Source organism: Sturnira hondurensis, unplaced genomic scaffold (assembly GCF_014824575.4).
Source record: "Sturnira hondurensis isolate 20B ecotype Veracruz unplaced genomic scaffold, ASM1482457v3 Scaffold0004998, whole genome shotgun sequence".
Taxonomy (NCBI): Eukaryota; Metazoa; Chordata; class Mammalia; order Chiroptera; family Phyllostomidae; genus Sturnira; species Sturnira hondurensis.
In genome coordinates this window covers 7,413,790-7,436,712 of record NW_028077629.1, presented here as the reverse complement: position 1 = coordinate 7,436,712, position 22,923 = coordinate 7,413,790, and the positions used below count along the sequence as shown (strand labels likewise).

At 39.4% G+C, this 22,923-nt stretch overlaps 1 protein-coding gene across 1 annotated transcript in view; it reads right to left on the bottom strand.

Moving 5' to 3' along the window:
* Window positions 1-22,923, bottom strand: part of FAM13A (family with sequence similarity 13 member A) — a 281,967-nt gene that overhangs the window by 37,872 nt on the left and 221,172 nt on the right. Inside the window, 3 exon segments of the mRNA XM_037046120.1 lie at window positions 4,960-5,002; window positions 5,381-5,457; window positions 20,645-20,831. Of these exon segments, the coding sequence (XP_036902015.1) occupies window positions 4,960-5,002; window positions 5,381-5,457; window positions 20,645-20,831 (307 nt within the window).

The following is a 22,923-nucleotide window of genomic DNA, read 5'->3' as shown; positions in this document are numbered from 1 at the left end:
CATTTTAATTATGTGTCTTGGAGTGGGCCTCTTTGGGTTTATCTTGTTTGGGACTCTCTGTGCTTCCTATGCCTATTTCCTTCACCAAATTAGAGAAGTTTTCTGTCATTATTTTTTCCAATAGGTTTTCAACTTCTTGCTCTTTCTGTTCTTCTTTCATCAACCCCATGATGCAAATGTTGGAGTTGTCCCAGAGGCTCCTTACTATATCCTAATTTTTTAAAAATTTTCTCTTCTTCTTGCTATTCTGATTGGTTTTTTTTTGCTTTCTTATATTCCAAATTGCTGATTCTCGGTTTAATCTACTCTACTGTGGACTCCCTGTAAATTGTTCATTTCAGTTACCATGTATCCTTCATTTCTGACTGGTTCTGTTTTATGGTTTCCATGACCTTTTTTATACAGTTGAAGTTCTCTCTGAGTTCATCTGTTCTTCCCCTAAGCTGGCTGAGCAGCCTTATAACCAATGTTTTGAATTCTGCATCTAGTAGCTTGCTTGTCTCCATTTTGCTTAGTTCTTTTTCTGGAGTTTTGTTCTGTTCTTTCATTTGGGCCACTTTTCTTTGTTTCCTCACTTTGGCAGCCTCCCTGTGTTTGTTTCTATGTACCAGGTCAAGCTGCTTTGACTCCATGTCTTCAGTGTGGCCCAAAGTAGTAGGCGTCCTGTAAGGCGCAGTAGCACAGCCTCCTCTACCACTCAAGCTGGGTACTTGAGGTGCACCCATTGTGTGGGCTGAGTACACCCTCTTCTTGTAGTTGAGCCATGAGAGGGATTATCCAGGTTAATCAGCTGCAAGGATTGGCTGTGACCACTGACCAACAACCTCTGACTACTGTGGAGGATCAGCTGTGCGGGGGGCCCACTCCATAGAGCAGGACTTACTCAGCAGGTCTCTGGTGCTTGCTGACTCCACTCCTTGAGTATGTTACTTGTCGAGCTGGTTGGGTGGTGGTGCTGTGATAGGGTCTATAGCTGTCCACTGGGTGTGCAGGATCTGGGGCTTCCTGGGATGTGTAGGCCAAAGTCAGCCACCTCCTGTGTTCTGTCTGGGCATAAGCTACAAAGCAATCTGTAGGAGGCTGCTACTTAGGCGGGGCTTGGAGGTGTCCCAGAGTAGCCAAATTGTGAACCAAGGCCAGCTGCTGCTAAGGCTAGGCCTGGGGCTATTCACATGAGGTGGTTTGCTGAGGCCCATTGTTGCTTTTTGAGAGGATTTAAAAAAAATCTGAAATATGAGCAAAGACAAGCCCTTCATATGGAAAAGCTATTGGAAACAGCTTGGGTGGGCCCCAAAGTTGGGTGGGGTAGAACCCCAGGAAATCATAAGAGTGGGACAAACAGTGTTAGTCAGGTTGATGAGGACTCAGATATGGCACCCACCTGCTGGCTCTGAGTGGGAGGAGGTCTCATAAAAGGATCAATGGCCTCTGGCAGTGTTTCTGTAAGGGAGAAGGCTGTCCCCCAGCTCTCACTTTGATGGCAGACACTTCAGTTGCTCCCTGTGTGCCTCTGGTGCCGTTCAAACTGCTGTTCTGGTGCTGGAGCTCAGAAGAAGTGAGTCTGAGTAAGCTTGTGTGTGGGCCCTGCACGAGGAACTGCCTACGAATCTGGCAGTTACTGTCTTTCACAGCTTCCATTCTACCTGTTTTTATGGCCAGAAGTAATGGGGACTTATCTTCCTAGTACTGGAATTCCTGGGCTGGGACCCCTTGCTCCAGATATATCGCTCCCAGTTTTTATTGGCCACACCTGGGTGTGAGGCCCACTCATTCCATGCCTCTGCTCTTCCTACCAATTTTGATGTAGTTTCTTCTTTAATTGCATAGTTGTAGGACTTCCATTCAGCTTGATTTCTGGTGGTACAGGATAGTGGTTCTGTAGCTTTATCGCAATTTGGAGGTAGCTGTGCTGGGAATCATGTTTGCCTAGCCACCGTCTTAGCTTTCCTAGGCTGTTCCTTGTGTCACAGCACTTTATGTTGCCCAATAGAATATGTTACATATTCTATTCTAGAATATGAATAGAATATGAATTAGAATAGAAAAGAATAGAATATGAATTAGAATAGAATATGTTACATATTCTATTCTAATGTGCACCTTTCTAAATGACCAAAGAAACCATACTTTAGGTTTTGGCATTTTGAAGTGACTCTAACTTTGTGTTTTGTTATCAACACGTTAGATTTTAATACAAACCACTTAAACTGAGATAAAATGGAAAACAGAGAACTCTCATTCACCATCTGAGATCACAGCCGACTCTCCTTTTGTATAAGATTAGTGCCATAATCATAGGAAATGGAAAAGATGTACAACAAAGGGATAAGCCCAGTTTCACTTTTCAACACAAAAGCACATTTAAGGCTGCAAACTGATTATTTAAAAAATACAGTTGCAGTTGTGTCTGCATTTGCCTTTGAGAAACAAAGCCTCTCTTTACAGAGCATTGTCTTTTAAATTTTTATTTGTTGATTTTTTTTGAGAGGGGGAGGAATGGGGCGAGAGTGGAGGAAGGAGAGGAGGGAAAAACAGAGGAGGGGGAGGAATGGAGGAAGGGAGGGAGAGAGGAAAAGAAACAAGTATCTGTTGATCCACACACCCATGCATTCATTGGTTGCTTCCTGCCTGTGTCCCACATGGTGATGGAGCCCACAGCCCTGGTGCACCAGCCTACAAACACCTGAGCGACCCAGCCTGCAGAGCACGGCTGAAGGTCATCGTTCCTCATTCCAATGGAAACACTGGTCAACACGAGGAAGTCAAACCACCTTTCCCTAATAGGTGTCATTTGTTGTATCTTGCATGAATTGGAGAATTTAATAGACAATAATGTTAATGAGGACAAAACCTGCCTTAATGGAAGACAAAAATGGATACATTATCATGTAATTTTGGCATCTCAATCTGATGCTATAGGAGACTTGAAATAAAACATTGGCTAAACAGAATTCGAGGAGATGCAACCAAAATCTAGACTTATTTTCATCTCTGAAATTTGGAAATTATTGTGGTACTAGCAGAAAATCCATTAATTACTTCAGTTGAAGAGTACATTCTAGAAAGTGCTACATATATTAAAAGGTAAACAATTATAACACACTAGAAACAGGAAAAGAGATTTCAAAATGTAAGATGGATCTTTTCACAGCCCTCCATTAATAATGAAATATTTCCTTCAGTGAAAGAGGCACATGCCTTCATGAGCAGAAACTCGATCCCACATCTTGTAGAGTGATGTCTTTTTTTCCTCCATTGCTGCAGTTGTAAAAGAAAGATGATACAGAAAGTCTAGATTTTAACTCACCACCTAATTTTACGCCCTGGCTGAAATTATCGTGATGACAATGCTTACCAATAGCGAGTGCTGAAGGAACGCCAACAGTGGTCTGAGCACTGACAGGTAACTGCACATGTGAAAACCGCTCCGGGCACACGAAAGAAGGATTTGAGGTTCTCTCTCCATGACTCGGCCACAGCCGTGGGAGCCAGCCACAAAAGTACCAAGGGAAATTGAGTTCTGAATTAAGTTTGGGTGCCAGCTGGAATTTATGAGTTCATGTTATGAAGTTCAACCACAAAGGTTTCCCTGTACCCTTTCATCTCATAAAAGATAATAGGTATAAAAGGGAAGAACTGAGAAGACCTCTCTCGGAGGCTGGCAAAGCAATTTTCTTTAAAATAAAGTTCAACGGCATGATAAGTAGGTGCTTGCTGTGAACACAGGAAGACAGCAGAGAAAGGACACCACCAGGAGAAACATAGAACAACAATATCATGCTCTGAAGAAAAGCTGCGTAGGGACAAGAAGGGCGTGTCTGGGTCCCAGGGAAGGCAGCTGAAAGGAGTGGAAGTAAGAGATGGAAGGGCTGGCTCAGAGGCGGAGTCTGGCCCGGTCAGTGAGGAGCACACAGGATGAGAACTAAAGGGAGAAAACGAGGAGTCCACAGGGCAGGGAGGGGATGGCCACCGATTTCCAGCAATTTTCTGCCAACTCTGACACGACTGTGCGTTTTTCTAAGAAGGGGGCCCGCGGCTTCCAGTTTTGTGAGCAGCTAGAATATACAACTTTGTGGAGGAAGCGTTGTAGCTGTTATTACTGTTATCAAGTCCCAGCTCCTAGAACAGTCCCTGTACCTAGTATGACTCAATATTCGGTAAATTTTTGAATTAATCCTTGAGTGAATTAGGTCAGTGCCAGACAAAGATTGGGAATCACTGGGTTAGAGGGAGAGTTCTAGGTGTAATTGATATATCAACAGTCAGAATACAAGAACAGGTTGAGAAAAACTTTAATTCTTGCCAAAAAGAAAACAAGAGTGGTGGCGAGGCTGGAGGCACGTGGCAGTGGCAATGAGCTACACACATGAATGAAAGGAAGCTGAGCCAGAGCCGAGAGCCAAAGAAACCCAACACTTGGGTCAACGGGGTGATGCCCTTGGAAGACAATGGGGAAGTTGGGCGAGGAACAGAAACTGTAAGGCATATGCAACATTAGGGAGTTAGACATATTTTCTACCCTGTTGACTTAAAATGAGACATAAAACTCAGGAAGTGAATTGGATTTAATATCTCAAACTATGTTAATTTGAAAGTTAATGAGATAATGCCTGCGAGAGAGCCACTGAAAGTCACTGGCTATTTCAATCCCTTAAAAATGCATAAAATCATGGGAAATCAAACCAGTAGCTTTTTAAAAAAAATTATGGAAAACCTAAAGACAAATCTCCATGCTACTGAAGTTTATCTGTGCAAGTAAAATAAAAGGATTGAAAAAGAAGAAGAACAGAGTTCATATGATTTCTCAAGTAATCTTTGGGCATTTACCTTTCTAACCAATTGCAACCCTGTCCCTGGATCTCATTGTCCCTACTGACAGGCTATGATGCCTCTCTCTGCTCTCAGGGATATAGGCCCAGTCCTGTCCCACTCTTGGTCTTGTTGTTGTCGGCCTCTTACCTCAAAATGCTGGGTATGTCCACTGTCCTTTTCACTTTCTTTGCTACGAACAACAACAAAATATCATAAAATGTCAATGTGTTTGATAACAATGCTTTTCATCCCCTGAAATTGATTTACTTTATCCTAAAAGTAAGCTGAGTAGCTCTAAATAAAATTCTTATACAACCCCCGAAACACGAAGTCATCAAATCAAAACATAACAAACACAGAAGCACAAACATGAATATGGTATTTGTCTCTTATAGCACCAGTGTAGATTTTTTATTCTAAGTATTTTTCTTGCTATCAAACACTGTTGGTAAACATATAGTCCATTAATTCTTTTCTTTTTAGCTCTTATACTGCACACTGCATTAAGTGAAAAAAAAAATCGATTCATAGTGTCATAAACCATGGGAGGAGAACATTCTAAAATTACCTGTCACTGGACATCAGTTCAACATCATCAGGTCGCGCCCTCTCATGAGGTGGTGAGGAATTGACATGTTCCATATTCTGTGACAAAACAAGGCATTAGTTGACAAATGGTCAGAAATATGCAGTAGCAGACTCTCCCTTCTTCTTGCAGTTACCCGTCAGTGCTCAGGAAAATCAGGTAATATGGAGAGGTGACTAATTCTAGTCCTCCTATTTCTATGTTTGTTAAAACCAGTCAAACTATCATAGTTCATTATACACTGCTTGCATGAAAGTATATGTTAAACTATCATTCCTTAACAAGATATCTGGCAGCATCACAGAAATGGTCATTGTACCCTATGATGTCCTGTTAGGTAGTATCCACATTTTATAGCTAAACGGAGCAAAACCCAGGTCGCCAGAATATATGGGTAGCATTAGAACTAGAATTGAGGAATCTGACCTCAAATCTAATCAGAAACTGATGTAACATTCACTGCTTATTTAACAACTTTTCAGTTTGTATTGCTAATATGCTTTGGGTAATACATACCTAAACTATAAAACATCGTGAAAAGAAGTGGGGTGAACTTAAGAGCCTTTCTGCAACATTTAATATTAATCTTTATATTTGCTAACATGAAAAAATGCAAATGGAAAACTTACTTTGAATAGCATGTATTTCATGCTGACCAAGAGGGCTTAATGCTTGTCAGGAAGCATATCTGTAAGATTTTTTGACTGCCTCTGTGAATACCAGCCAATGACTTCTACATGCAATTCAGATGACTAAGTACAGAATAAGTAAGCAATTTCCATGAAGGAAGATTAGAAATAAGCAAACAAGAGCATTTTTTTGACATTCAGTAGACTCAAAAACATAGCTGATTTGGAGATGTGGACATGAATACCACTGAGCTCAAAGATTCATATCTACATTCAAAGGCCTTTAAGCATGCCCTGGCTGGTGTGGCTCAGTTGGTTGGAGCATCATCCGCTACACCAAAAGGCTGCAGGTTCGATACCCAGTTAGGGCACATACCTGGGTTGTGGGTTTGATCCCCAGTTGAGTCTATGAGAGGCAACCAATTGATGTTTTTATCTCTCTCTTTTCCTTTGCCTCTCTCTCTAAAAGCACTGAAAAAATGTTCTCAAGGACAAGTGAAGATAAAAAAGGACATTAAGTACAATTCACCTACTCTGTATCATTGAAAACACAAACACATATTGAGGCAACATATGTTCATCTACATATTTATAACCTCCCATTATGAAAAAACCTTTTATAAAGTATATTTGATTAAGGACCAAAGTAATCCCATAAAAATCTGCATATATAAAAATCTCTAAAAAATAAACATATAAATAGAGTAAAAAAAATCTTTGGCTTGGAGGATGGATGAATTATTTTCTATTTTCTATTCTCTAGAATTCTTAAAGTTTAAAATGTAGGCTGCATCAAAGAACAGAAACAAAGGGAGACAGCATAATCTAACTTATAATGGTGGTTTCATCATTTACCACCTGTATGACCCTACTTGACTCTCAATTTGCTCATATGGAAATGGAGATGGTGACAATACTTAACATAGTGTGGTCATGAGGATTAAAATGAGATAATATGTGTAAAGCACCAGAATAATACCTAGTACATTTAATAAATATTGTTGTTACTGACATCATTATTTCTAAAGCCAGGAAATCCCCAAGGAAAATATTTTACTATTATTTGTTTATAGGTAAAATGATGTCCCAGGAACTGAAAAGGCCATGTCTGTACTGAACTCTGATTTATATGCTTAGATAACTCAAAATAAGATAACTTTAAGAAACCTGAGAAACTAAAAAATTATGACAAGTATATTCACCTTTTTATACCTCTGAAGTTTAAGTTAGAAAAAGCCTCTTTAAAATGGCTCTCTTTAAACCAAAGCAAAATTGCTCTTATTACCTGAATGTGATCTTCCTGATAAAAAGTGATACGCCTATGACAAAGAACCTTTGTTCCCATTGGTAATCTTCAGTAGGTTATCAAAATCTTTAGTGTAAGATCTAGTGCAATAGTATTAAGTTTTCCTAAAGTTCTGAAACATGAATTCTTAGCCAAAGCACAACCAGTTACCTTCAGACCATTTTAAAACAGTATCAATGAAATACATTTATAATGACACACAAATGGCTATTTCAAAAGAGATAACAATCTTTAGATTAAGGCTAAGAAATATTCAGAAAGAACAAAAAATAAACCATAATAGCATTACATAAATTTAAAGATATTTCTTTAGTTAGCAAACTTAGAAGATGTTAGAAGATTGATTTTTTCCTGAACAGAAAGAACCAAGATATAATTGATATACGTTTTAAGAAATATTTTTAAAAGATAGGTATACTATATAATTGAAAGCTTTGCAATAAGCAGTTGAAAACGTGAGAAAGTTTAGCTCATCTCCAGGGTTATAACAAGTCAGTACTAACTTATTCAACATCCTCCCCACCCCACTTTAAAAAAGAATGTTTGGTCCATACACTTAAGACCTTCCCAAGGCTCTGAGTTTTTATAGATATAATTGACAAATGGTGACTTTCAATATTGTTCAGTATTTCTCTTTAAAGCTTTATAATAATTCCAATTTTCAGGTTGTCCTCCACACATTTGAGACTGTTGAATATTCACGGTCTGGTTTCACTAAAGCAGCATGCAAGTACACAGTGTTTCTTTGCTAAAGTAGATGAGGTTTGTCCCATGCCTTCTGGGAACAGGAACACGTGAGGAATGTGTTCTAGGTAGCAACTTACCTCCATTTTTTTCTGGAATGAAACTAACAAGGATAGTGAAGATCTATGAGTACAGTAATGGAAGTACCTATTTCCCTGGGTGCAAAATGCTTTATAAATTCTGACTTCCATTCTTTGTCTAAAGTTTAGGGAGGGAAGATTAAGGTATGAAACAGATCAGCAATTTCCCCACTTCACTGATATGAGGAAAGGGACAAATGGAATGTACAGGTTGTGCTATGGCTGAAATGTGGAATGCTTTCACTGTATGAGAAGTACATTACTAGACTTTCAAGTGTTCTGTAGTTGTAAATAGTACTTAGCAGAAAATACTGGCTTGATGCTGTTTGAAGGTTTTGAGCTGTTTTATGTCTAAAACACTTTTCTAGGTGTGGTAAGAGTAGTTCATTAATGTTTTCATTTGTTAAAGGTTGAAGTTAATAGAACTCTTACAAAAAATGTTTTCTTGCATCAACTTTTAATTCGCCTTCTAAAGTTGGAATCTTTTACAATAAATAGCTAATTTTAAAAAACAGCAAAGACTTCTGGCCAAGATGGAGGCGTAGGTAGGTGCACTGCCTCCTTGCACAACCAAAATAAGAACAACAAAAATTTAGGGGCGGGGGGACAACTACAACTGACAGAAAATTGAACTGTATAGAAGTCCAACAACCAAAGAGTTAAAATAAACACACTCATCCAGACTGGTAGGAAGGGCAGAGTTGGGTGGCTGGGTGAAGAGGTGTCATGGCAAAACAAAAAACAGTGGCTGGCAGACCCAGAGGCCCAAGGCAGCGGCTGACAAAACCCAGGCTTGCAAGACAGCAGTGGGTGGACCCTGGGTGCACAGGTGGCGGCTGGCAGACCCAGCAAGGCATGCAAGGAGGCTGGCTGACCAGGCAGTCACACATTCGCCTGTGGATAAACCAGGCAAAACTGGGGAGCGAGACAGACTGCACAACCTAGGGCCCCAGTTTGGGGAAATAAAGCCTCAAAACACCTATAGAAGACACCTGTGGGGGTTGAGGCAGTGGGAGAGATGCCCAGCCTCATAGGAGAGTTTGCTGGAGTGACCCACAGGGTCCTAGAATGTACACAGCCCACCTACCTGGGAATCAGCACCAGAAGGGCCCAGTTTGCTTGGGGAAAGTGGGGGAAGTGACTGATATCCAGCAGAGAGCAAGCAAGCACCATTGTTCCCTCTCAGATGCCCTGCCACACAAACAGCATCACAATCCAGCAACTGGGTTGCCCTGCTCAGGGTGAACACCAAAGGCTCTGCCCCTCATTACCTAACAGGCACGACCAGAGCAAAAAACAATGGCTCAAATGGAACAACAGATCAAAGCTCCAGAACGAATACAGCTAAGTGACAAAGAGATAGCCAGCCTATCAGATGCACAGTTCAAAGCACTGGTGATCAGGATGCTCACAAAACTGGTTGATTTTAGTCACAAATTAGATGAAAAAATGAAGGCTACATTAAGTGAAATGAAGCAAATTTCACAGGGAACCAATAGTGATGGAAACAAATCTGGGACTCAAATCAATGGAGTGGACCACAAGGAAGAAAGAAACAACCAAACAGAAAAGAATGAAGAAACAAGAATTCAAAAAATGAGGAGAGATTTAGGAACCTCCAGGACATCTTTAAACATTCCAATACCCAAATCATAGGGGTACCAGAAGGGGAAAAGGAAGAGCAACAAGTGGAAAACTTATTTGAACAAATAATAAAGGAGAACTTCCCCAATCTGGCAAAGGAAATAGACTTCCAGAAAGTCCAGGAAACGCAGAGAATTCCAAAGAAGGTGGACCCAAGGAGGAACACACCAAGGCACATCGTAAGTACATTAGCCAAGATTAAAATGAAGGAGAGAATCCTAGAAGCATCAAGGGATAAGGGGACAGTCACCTACAAAGGAGTACCCATCAGACTGTCAGCTGATTTCTCAAAAGAAACCTTCCAGGCAAGGAGGGGTTGGAAAGAAGTATTCCAAGTCATGAAAGCCAAGGACCTACATCCAAGATTGCTCTATCCAGCAAAGCTGTCATTTAGAATGGAAGGGCAGATAAAGTGCTTCTCAGATAAGGTCAGGTTCAAGGAGTTCATCATCACCAAGTCCTTATTATATGAAATGTTAAAGGGACTCGTCTAAGAAAAAGAAGATAAAAAACATGTATTGTAAAATGATAGCAAACTCACAGTTATTAACAACAACACTTAAAACAAAAGCAAAAGCAAACTAAGCAAACAACTAGAACAGGAACAGAACCACAGAAATGGAGATCACATGGAGGGTTATCAACAGGGGAGTGGGAGGGGGAGAGAGAAGGAAAAGGTACAGAGAATAAGTATCATAGATGGTAGATAGAAAATAGATGGGGGAGGGCAAGAATAGTATGGGAAATGTAGAATCTAAAAAACTTGTGACACATGGACATGAACTAAAGGAGGGAATGTGGGTGGGAGAGGGTGTGCAGGGTGGAGGGGCATGAAGGGGGAAAATGAGACAACTATAATAATATAATCAATAAAATATATTAAAAAAGAAATAGCAAAGAACAGATTATGACTTTAAGTATAAGTCATGAAATTGCTTTTTGAATTTCATTTTTTTACAAAAGGACAGGTAATATCTTGTTTATAATCCAGAAAATTTTGCCTCATATAAGTCCTACTGGTAATTTTCAAAACACACAGATTTGCTATAATATAACTTATTTGAACAATTTTGGGATATCAGAAGGAACTGAAATTTAAGAACCACCCTTCTAAATCCTAAAAATAACCTCAAACTTAAAAAGAGCATAAGTCTCTTAAAAATCTTCAGCCTGTGGAATTTATTCTCAGTTCTTTCCCCTGCACTGCCCGCCTCCCCATCTCACATTGAAGCTAAGGCTCGAAACCTGTTTGACCACTGAAGCACTTGAAACCAGTTGGAGCAAAAACAAATTTGTCTTCTAAAACTATAAAATGCTGACAAAGCCTTTATAGAGGACACCAAAAAAAAAAAAAAGAAAAAGAAAAACAGCCTTTTTTGAATTTACAAAGAGCTCAGTCTGAAGGCTACATGGAATGCTGCTAGTCAAAACAGGTTCATTATTCTAACCTTGAGCTCTGAGAGAAGGTGAATAGTTGAAACGGTCTCATTAGTGAATGATTAATGGCACATGTGAATTTTCTTTTTGTACCCTTTTGTACATTTTATGTTTTGCTGCTTCAAACTGTAGAAATTAATTTTTATTCTGAAATAACGACTGGTACTGGAAGAAGATGCCTGTGGAAGAGCTTGCTAGCTACCCACCCAAATCTATCCTGCTCTCCCCACAGTAATGAAGTAGCCACATGCTAGAGAACAACACATTTCCTGGTTCCCTTATAGTGAGATATGGCCACAAGACCATCTTTTCTCCAACAGGATGTGAGAAATGATGTGTGTGGCTTCCAGACCTGGTTAAGAGACTAACTAACTACAGGTATGTTTCATGTCTGTTCTTTTTGTGAGCTAGAATGGGCACGAAAACCACCAGAGTGCTACTTGCTGAAGAGGGCTGAGAGGAGGTTGGCCTGGGTCGCTGGGCAACTGGAGCAAGCCCTCGACTCCTCTCCTCAAACCTAAAGCCCTGCTTTGGACCTTCGCAGGAGAACAAGACTTTTACTAAGCTCAAGACATTGTGTTTTGCGTCTTTTTGTTCCACAAATTACCCATTCATTCACTCATTCCCCCACCTCCCCAACACATTTTCAGTGAGTGCCGGCTTGTCTGGGTATGGGGCTACAATGGTGAACCAGACAGGCACCTGTCCTTGCCATCGTGATTTTTGTGTTCTGGTGACTGCTCCCACTGTGTAGTTTGTTACACTGTTTATATTACCTTCATTTCTATGATAGGTTCCACCTGAATTCAAATGTTAACTATTAATCGAGGAAGCATAAAATTCAAGGCTAGCACATTCTCTTCTCACTCAATAGTATACAAAAAGAATGAATCCCAGATGTGTGTATACACATGGTAAAATTAAAAAGTTAGAATCTGCGGGACATTTACACAATGTACTTGGCCTTAAAAGGGAGGGAATTTTAACTTTTGTGGCAGCACGGATGGACCTGGAGAGTAATATTCTAAGTGAAATAAGCCAATCGGAGAAAGACAAGTGCCATATGATGTCACTTATATGTGGAATCTAATGAACAGGGTAAACAAAGTAGAAACAGACTCATAATTACAGAGAACAGATTGCCAGCTATCAGAGGAGAGGGAAGTCTCATGGGCTGGGTGAAATAAATGAAGGGATTAAGCCAAAAAAAGGAAAAAAAAGAAAAAAAGAAACGTCCTCACAGACCCAGACAACATGGTGGTTACCAGAGGGAAAGGAAGGTGGAGAAAGGAAGGAGAGAGAAAGCGGGGATTCAGGGTGATGGAGACTTGATCTTGGATGGTGAACTCAATGATGCATTACAGAACTGTAGATTTGAAATATTTATAATTTTTCTAACCACTGTAACCCCAATAAATTCAATAAAAATATTTTTTTAAAAAGTTAAGAGAGTGTTCACTTTTCTTAGATGAGAGGTAGGTTGAGGTTAGAACACGGACAGACCTTTGGTGCTACGTGAAGGAGGCGGTGAGGGAAAACCATTCTCATTCTGCTGAAAGGGTCTTTGAATCAAAGTAATTTACCGTCAAACCCCTTCACCTGTCCACTAGGTCCCATCCCCCATCAGTTCCTCTAGAACACTGATCCTGCAATGGATCCCATTCTCTTGCATCATCATTTCCTCCTCCCTTTGGCTTAATTTATACAAATACCGTGCTATAAACTGCCTTTTTAAAAGACTCTCTTAATCTTGAATTGTCTCCAGCTACTGTATTATTTTCCTTCATTTCCCCCTATACACTCCTGAACCCACTTAAGGAGGCTTTTCTTCCTCTTTCCCATCAAAATAGCTCCCAGCAAATAGTAGATGTAGGCTAGCTAGATATTATAATTTTGAATTATTGATTACTTACTATTTCAATTTCTCTCTTCTGATTTTCTCTTGACTCAAATCTAGTAAGCTAGTGCCCCTGTACTCTATGGGAAATTTCTAGGTGCTGCTTCTTAATCTCTTTTGCTTGTACCTTCCCTTCCACCTATACTCTAAATGTTATGTCCTAGGGCACAGTCCGTGAACCCCTTCTTTCTGCTCATTTCCTAGGGGCCAGCTCAGTCTATCTCAAGGCTTTACATAGCAACTGTGTGCCAACCTATTTTATTTCTCCCCTCCCCTAAACTCCAGATTCATATATATAACTGCCTATCTGACTTTACTAATAAACATCTCAAGCTGAACATATCCAAGTGAAATTACTGACTTACCCCTCCAACAGTTTTCTCTATCTTAGTAAATGGCATTCCATTCTTCTAGCTACTCCAAAAGTCTTTGTGATGTTCTGCACCCCTCCCAGGCTTCTTCACATTCCATATCTAACCCAGTGGAGGATCCTCTTGATTCCACTTGAAAACACATCCATAGTCTGACCACTTCATGCTACTTCCATTGCTGTCATCCTGGCCTAGATTGAGATGATGTCAATTATTTTGCTTCAGTTCTTGTCCACCCTTCATCACCCTGGGCTATTCTTCACACAGTTGCCCAAATGATCCTTTCAAACGGTACATCAGAAAACGACTTTCTTCCCTTTAATCCTCTAATGGCTCCTAACCTCACTCAGGGTAACTGCCAAAGACCTAAAAATGGCTACAAAGCCTTAATGATCATGACCTCATCTTCTACAACACTCTTCCCTCAACTCTGTTCCAACCACGGAAGCCTCTTCCTTAGCCCCAAAAGGTGAAGACTTACTGCCATCTTTACCTGGATAGTCTCTTCCTAGGTATCCTGATGGCTCCCTTACCTCCTTCAGGCCCCTGCACAAGTTCTATCCTCAGTGAGGCCTGACCCGAGGACCTTAATCTGTACAACATCAATCCGTGGTCTCCCACCACTTCCTACTTTATCCAGTTTCATTTCTCTCCACAGCATGTACTGCCATCTGACTATATATTTACTTGTTTCTTTTCTGTCTCATCCTTTAAAGAAGACAACTTCAGGAAACCAGGGTGTGTTTGTTTGGTCACCTTTGTGTTCCTCATGCCTAAATAGTGCTGGCCAATAGTTTTCTGTTGTATGATTGAAGGAAGAAATCATTTTAAATCTGTGGTTCACAATGCTGGCTTCCTTACCTTATGCTGACAGCCCTCGGAGAATAACTGCCATGGAGTTTGTGCAGGAGTCCTTGCTGAGCAGCACCGTACAGCGCAAAGAGCAGCCGACTGTCTTGCAGTGGCAGATAAAATGGTATGAAGACGGCGGAGGGTGGAGTTGGAGAGATATGGCTGTTCTGAGGTTCTAGACTACTCACAATTAGGGCTTCAGCTATTAATGGCAATATAAAGAGAAAAAGGTGGCGCATATAACATTTTTACAGTAGAGTCAACAAGATTTGACAAATTATTGAAAAGTTGGAAGAAGGACTGAGGGTAAGAAAAAGGAAAGGACTTAGAAAATGACAAAAGACAATGATCTGATAGATTCAAATGGGCATCTTGAGTGAACAAGAGATCAAAGAGGAAAAGAAAAGATAGTAAGTTTGGTTTTAACATGTTGAGTTTGAAGTGCTTTCCAAGGTGAACTGCAGAAAACGTCAATTAATGTTGGTTTAGAAGTCATTTGCAGAGAGGTGACATTTGGCACCATGGAAGTGGAGACTCTCGGATAAAGTGCTGATGAAAAAGAGATATGAGACAGCAATGTGGGCAGCATTTACATCGGGCATGCTTTGTGGGAAATGAGCCTGCAAAGGATACAGTGAAAAAGAAAATGGTCATTGTAGTAAAAGGACAAGGAGAGGGCACAGTCACCAGAGGCTGAGGGAGAAAGAGTTCTGAGAAAAAGGGACAAAGTATCGAGCAGTACAGGCCTCAGTGAGGCCAAGGATCTAGCAGACGTCATAGCACAGGGTGTGAAAGGTCAGTTCCAACCATTAGTGATATGAAGAAAGCAGTTTCTTCAGAGAAGTGGGGGTAGACTTCTGACTCCAGGGGTTGATGAAAAAGTGTGAAAAGAATTAGAAATGACAAGTATAGACTGTTCAAAATATTTGATGGTAAATGAGGGAAAGATATGGAAGATCGGAGCAGAGGGAATAGAAAGGAACTTAAATATGTACTGTTTTCAGTTTTTCCTGTTCTTTAGTACATTTTGTTGCATTTAAATCTCACAAAAAACGACAGCAAGAATATTAATATCCCCGATTGTGTAGGTGAAGTAACTGTGGTAACAGAGGGACATGCTCACTCGCCATAGCCACTTTAGTGACAGACATGAAACCAGGATTCGGCTCTGACTGCAAGACTTATGCTCCTTCCTTGAACTTCATGTGCAGTTTCAGAGGGAGGACGTGACATTGACTGAAGGTGCTTATGAGTAAGAGAGCTACGAAACTAACTTCTGTTCTTCATGTAGTAAATGTCTGCTATTTATAGAATTAGTATGACTGTGACTATGTGGAAAACAGAGGATGGAGTAAAAATTGCCTCTAATGCCACCACCACCATCACCGCAACACAATGAGTTTGAGGTGTACTTCCTTTCAGGTTTTTCCCTGAGGAATGAATAACACACACACACACACACACACACACACACAAATGCAGGCACTGTAGATCCTGCTTCATGACCTACTTGTAATATTGAGGGAGAGTATGAGAGGATAGTGGAATCCCTCACTATCTACATGTGATCTTGAACAAGTTATTTAACATCTTGTGCCTCATTTTCCCCATGTTTAGAATATTAATAATATGTAGCTTATGTATTACTGGGGATATTAAATTGAAGATATATGCTCAGCACTGAAAACACTTGTCATCAAGTATTTTCTATTACATAGTCTTCAGAGCCATACTTTTTAATTATTGCATAATATTTTATTGAATTGACATAGAGGCACAAGTGGCTACTTATCTGGTCTCCTACTTTTGAACATTTAAATTGCTTCTAATTATCCATAATTATAGATACACTTGTGGGTGAGAAAACTAATGCTTACAGTCTTTTCCATAGTTAAATTATGTAGTAGAAGAATGCAGCCTGGGTAGCATTATTGGATAAAATGCATGACTGAGTTATGGCTTTTGATTCAAACTGTTCAACTGTGCTCTAGAGAGAGAGTTTTTACAGATAGAGACTTTTTTCTCAGCCAACAGGAAGGAGCCAATGAAGAAACCAATGACAAGTGTGTGTGTCCACGTCCATATGCATACATGGGAGTGGGGTGGGGAGATGATGCAGAACATAGACTTTCCAAAGACACTTCTTAACCTTCAAGGTTAACCTTTGAATTTAGAAAAGCCACTGTATCATTTGACCAGGTAAGGAAATAAAATGAGTTGAGATCTACAGAAATTCTGAAGCAAGATGAGGAACCTTGTTGCAACACAAGCCAGATGTCTTACCTCTTCAAAGTAAACCAAGAGATAAGGTTTCCTGCTGAGAGAGACTGAAGGGCACAGGCTGAGCTACTTTAAGGAGAGAGGTAAAGACTGAGACCATGGCAACAGCGACAGGGCAGAGGACTCGAATGCCACTCACTGCCATGAACTTTGGAGCTTTGAATTATCTGTTAGTCTCTTGGTCTCTGCTGGTCATGACAACATCGGGAAGTGAAAGGACAAAGGGGGCAGTGCTCACACAGCTGACAGTTCTCACGTTAGACATTTCAAGTCTACAAGGTGCATTTTTTTCCAGGTCTACAACTTATTCTCCTCTTTGGCTGCATTGTGGGTTAGTGAGATTCATTGTGAAATTACTACTCACTGTCTTCAGTTATTCTCCTCTAATTTTTTCTGGAAAATGGCTTTTGCTACCATGTCCCCACCAAAATTGCTCTTATTAAGTGATATCCAGTTTGCTAATTCCAGTGGTCAAAGGCAGTCTTTCTCTTGACCAATTGACCCTCCTCCAACTCAAGATACTTGGTTCTCTTAATATCCAAGACAAAAACACTCACCTCCTTTTTCTTTTACTCCACTGGTTGCTTCTTCTTAAGTCTTTCCTACCGGTATATTTTCATCTCCTCATCCTCTAAATGTTGGTATGCCTCAGGCTCACAGTCCCCAAGGCCAGCTCTCTTTTCTGTCCACACTGCTCTCTTGGTTACTCATCCAGTATATGGCCGTTAAATAGCCTCTATCTGCTGATGACTCCCACACTGTTATCTCTAGTCAGGATATCCTCCCTAGACTCTAGGCCCACAAATCCAGTCGCCTCCCTCTTCTTAGATATCTGATGGGCAGTTCAATCTTAACATGTCCAAAACTGAACTCGATATTATCCTCAAACTTCTGTCTTCTCCATTTCAGTAAGTTGGCAGCGCAAATCTTCTAGTTGCTCAGGCCAAAAATGAAGTCATCTTTGACTCCTCTATTACTTTCATACCCCACAGGTAATGTCAGGAAATCCTGTCAATTCTACCTTCAAAATGTATCCAGAACCCATCTATGACTTTATGACTACTGCCATGTACTAGGAGGAGCCATTCTTATTTTAGTTGATGTGAACAGTGCCCCTGGAGTAGTGCATTGTACAGTTTGCAAGGCACTAGGTGCTGGCTCTGAGTTCAAAGTACCATCATCTCCAAAGTACTCTACTGCAATAGCTTCCTAATTTGGTTTTCCTGCTTCTGCCCACTTCCTGTCCATTCTCAATGGAGTAGTCAAACCAGATTTCAATAACTCAGGTCACCATTCTATCCAGACCCTTCAGTAGCTTTGCATCACCTAGAGTCAAGGCAGAGCCTGACAATGACCTCTGAGGCCTTACTTAATCTGCCCTCTCTTCCATTACCTGTCTCACTTTGCTCACTCTCCTTTAGCCACAATGGTGTCTTTGTAGTTTCTTGAACATTCCAGATAAATTTTTGCCTCAGGACCTTTGCCATCTGTCATTATAGTGTGCACTTCTGTGGCTTGCTTCCCTCCTTCCTCTAGGTCTTCACACTCAAATGTCAAAGTCTGGAGATGTCTACTCTGACCGCTCTATTTAAAATTGCATCCCATGCTCCTTCACAATTCCTGTCCCCATTTCCTGCTTTATTCTTCTTTCCAGTAGTTATCATTATCTAATATCTTATGTTTTACTTATTAGCATGTAGGGCTCCATGAGGGCAGTAATTCTTGCCCACTCTTCTCACTGTTGTACCCACAAGGTATTTCCTGGCATGGGGAAGGCATACAATTATGTACCATAAACCAGCCATATAAACGGATGTTTAGTCGGGGTGCGAAGAACTTGAAGCAGAGTAGAAAAAGACTTTGAAGGAGAGTTGGGTAGAGTAAAATTAGAAGGTTAAGAATAGTGGTAAGATACACAACTTGACTTTCAGGATGTAATCTAAATACTAGTCATTGTTATGTTCTCTGGCTCTTTGCTTTGTGGTTACCTGTGAAGATCTGATTTAAAAACACATGGAATATGAGAGTTAGAACAGATCTCAGAGAAAACCCTCACTTTCATAAATGAAGAAAGTTTTCCTTCTAAGTTGTGTTGGCAGGATTTTAAATTATTCATTGCAACAAAGACATGGTCCACTTAGCTCTCTTATGTTAACATGTGACATGCTCAGTCCTGGAATGCGGAAACTGGCAATGAAGGTTGGGACAAATCCTTTCACATAAATAAGACCAAAATGAAATTAGTTTCTCCCATCTACCGTATTTTGCTGTGTATAATATGCACCCATGTTTTTGTGCATATTGTACCTGGGATTATTATACCCATTATTATATGCATGGTGTGTAATTATTATACCCATGTATAATGTGCATCCTATTTTTCCTTTAAAAATCGGGACAAAAAAGTATGCATTATACATGGCAAAATATGGTAAATTATTTTAAACAAAGACTATGTCCGTAGTTTTTTTTTTTCCATGTTAGCAGAGTCCTTTTTATTTCACATGAATTGACCATTTCTTTTTTTGCTTCCATAATAGTAACTTTATTTTTATTTATTTATTTTTTAAAATATATTTTATTGATTATGCCATTACAGTTGTCCCATTACCCCCTTCATTCCCCTCCCCCCTCCACACCCCTCCCCCACCATTCCCTCCTTTCATTCATGTCCATGTGTCACAAGTTCTTTAGATTCTGTATTTCCCATAGTATTCTTGCCCTCCCCCCTAATCAAACACATATTTTAAGGAATAAATGTACTTTTCCATTTTTATTAGCTATTAGAACATAGGTCATTTTGGACACTATTCCTGGTGAAAAAAAATTACGGGTTCAGTTCAGTAAAAAGAGATTCAAATAGAGAAGTATTATATACATTCTTTTCAAAGAAGCCAAGAGTCAGACTTTTTAGTCTTTGGCAGATAAGCAAATCATGGACCAAATGCAGAGCTAATAGAGTTAGTATGATTTTTAAAAATGTACTCCCCCCCAATAAGAATTAAGTCAGTATTAAACACCATTTACGGTGTGATGGTTTCAGGGCTAATACTCTCTACTTGGAGAGCTGTATCAGATGGGGGCTGAGGTAAAGGACTGCTCTCTGACCACTCCGGCTGATCGGTTTATTTCTAGAAACAGAGTATCAACACACGTTGGGGGAAAATAGAATAAATATGCTTTTCCTAAATTTGCATTTATGTATATTTTATTTAGGGCAAAATTGGGAATCTTTTGTGAGTACATGCAGAAACTGACTATGAAAAAAATAGGTGGCCTGTCAGTTCTGCTAAGTGTATGCAGCTAAATGTGTGAACCCAGCCAGCTTCTGGTCAGCGATAAGGCCGATCATAAGATTTACACGCTAAACAGTAAGAATGTTATTACCTATTTTTTTAGGAATACAAATTCATGCTATAAAATCTAACTTAACTTTATATTTTTTGGTTAAATTTTTGAAAACTAAAGAGAACTAGAAGGCAGACTTTGGTTCTCACTTTTCAGAGAAACTGAAGCATATACAAAAAAGGATGATGTATATTAACTGTTAAACCAAATAATTATTTAGTTATTGACTGAAATCACTTGCAACACTTATATATTAAATTAATGATCCTGGGCTCAGGTCTGAGGTAACTGGGTAGGACAGTAATTGTTTTGTGTTTCTGATTAATTTGGAAGAAAATACTTCAAAGAATATAGATTTGAAAATAATATGGAATTTTACTTGAATTCTAGACTGATTTGAATAATATGGAAATCAAAGTGGTTCTTTCTCTGGTTCCTTTGGTAGAATATAATCTTTCTCAGTATTGTTTTTTATATTTATAAAAAATAAATACAAGTATGTATACTTAGTAGCTCTAAGGTCTCTTTCAGACCTCATATTTTATAATTCTGTAAAACTCAAGATTGAAATTATTATTTATTTTTTACAAAGCAAGGAAAAGAAATGTGGTATTTCCTCATTGGCCACAGTAAAAATTTTATAAAATTATTCACTTACCACGAGACTGTCTTGATTTTCATTGAGCTCTAAAAGTTTGGAACTGGATTTCTGACGTTTAGGTTTGCCCCTTTCTCCAATACAGCCGGAAGTATTTTCATGCAATTTTTCCACTTCCTGAGCACTCAAAATACAATCACCAAGGTCAGTGAACCCAGAAGGAATATTTTCTTTGTTGATATGTCCCCTAGAATTGAAAGAAAATTACCTTAATTGTATTTTGAAAGGTATGAAGGACAGTTTAATGACACTGACACTGTGTCACACAGGAGTCAGAAGAGAGCCTAGAAATTCCATCTTTGATCAAAATCTGAGCAGAGTGTCACTCCTAACACCTTTTGGTGCAAAATAAATCATTGTAAAAGAAAAATTATTCCTAAAGGCAAATTGGCAAGGGCTGTGGTTCTAGCAATGAACAACTTTTGTATTTGTACCAAAAGTAATTTGCATGCAAACAGGAAGACTAGTGCAAGCCTAACAATATAATTCCCCCATATATATTATATCTATATATAAACACACAATATATATGTATATATTATATACATACATATACACATATAAATTTTATATATTAATACAATATATGGAAAAAGTCAGAAAAGGAAATAAAACATCTGTTCCTATACAATGAAACATATTGATTTACCAAATGATAAAGGCAGTTTGGCATAGTAAAAATGCATTAATATTTAAATCTGACTATGTTAGATAATTATGGTAGAAATAATACAATAAAAATGATGGAATACAAAACATTTTAACTGAAATACAGAGTTGTTACTTCCCAGTGCAAGGAGTTCCAGGATGTAAGCTTACTACTAGAGGTGCTTCATGACTTAGTTTTAGAAGTAGATATAAATGTCATAATTATAGAATTAAGTTTATTTCACATTCTTGGAATAGTTTGCTTTAGGTATTTTAAACATTCCCTTTTAAGAAGTTTCCACAAAATTAAATTACTTAGCAAAATGTTTGTCTGTCTTTTTTTCCCTTAAGTATATTTTACTGATTATGCTATTACAGTTTTCCCAATTATTTTTCCCTTTTATCTCCCCTCCACCCTGCACCTCCCCTCCCCCCGGCATTCCCTCTCTTAGTTCATGTCCATGGATTATATGTATAAGCTCTTTGGCATTTCCATTTCCTATACTATTCTTAACCTCCCCCTATCTATTTTATGCCTACCAATTATGCTTCTTATTCCCTGTACCTTTTCACCCATTCTCCCCCCTCCCCCTCCCTGCTGATAACCTTCCACATGATCTCCATTTCTGTGATTCTGTTCCTGTTCTAGTTGTTTGCTTAGTTTTTGTTTTTGTCTTTTAGGTTCAGTTGTTGATAGTTGTGACCTTGTTGTCATTTTACAGTTCACAGTGTTTGATCTTCTTCTATTTCTTAGGTAAGTCCCTTTAACATTTCATATAATAAGGGCTTGGTGATGATGAACTCTTTTAAGGTGACCTTATCTGGGAAGCACTTTATCTGCCCTTCCATTCTAAATGATTGCTTTGCTGGACAGAGTAATTTTAGATGTAGGTCCTTGGCTTTCATGATTTGGAATACTTCTTTCCAGCCCCTTCCTGCCTGCAAGGTTTCTTTTGAGAAATCAGCTGATGGTCTGTCTTATGGGAACTTCTTTGTAGGTAACTGTCTCCTTTTCTCTTGCTGCTTTTAAGATTGGCTCCTTATCTTTCATCTTGGGTAACTTAATTTTGATGTGCCTTGGTGTGTTCCTCCTTGGGTCCAATTTCTTTGGGACTCTCTGGGCTTCCTGGACTTCCTGAAAGTCTAATTCCTTGGACAGATTGGGGAAGTTTTCCTTCATTACTTGTTCAAATGAGCTTTCAATTTCTTGCTCTTCCTCTTTTCCTTCTGGCACCCCTATGATTTGAATGTTGGAGCACTTAAAGTTGTCCCAGAGGTTCCTAAGCCTCTTCTCATTTTTCTGAATTTTCATTTCTTCATTCTATTCTGGTTGGATGTTTATTCCCTGCTTTTGTTCCAAATTATTGATTTGAGGTCTGGGTTCCTTCCCTTCACTGTTGATTCCCTGTATATTTTCTTTTATTTCATTTTGGATAACCTTCATTTCTTACTTCATTTTGTGACCCAGCTCAGTCAATTCTGTGAGCATCCTGACTGCCAGTGTTTTTAACCCTGTATCAGACAGATTGTCTTTGTGCTTCGCTGTGTTTCTGGTGTTTCATTCTATTCTTTCATTTGGGCCATATTTCTCTGTCTTGGTGCACCTACGATGTTGTTAGGAGAGGAACCTT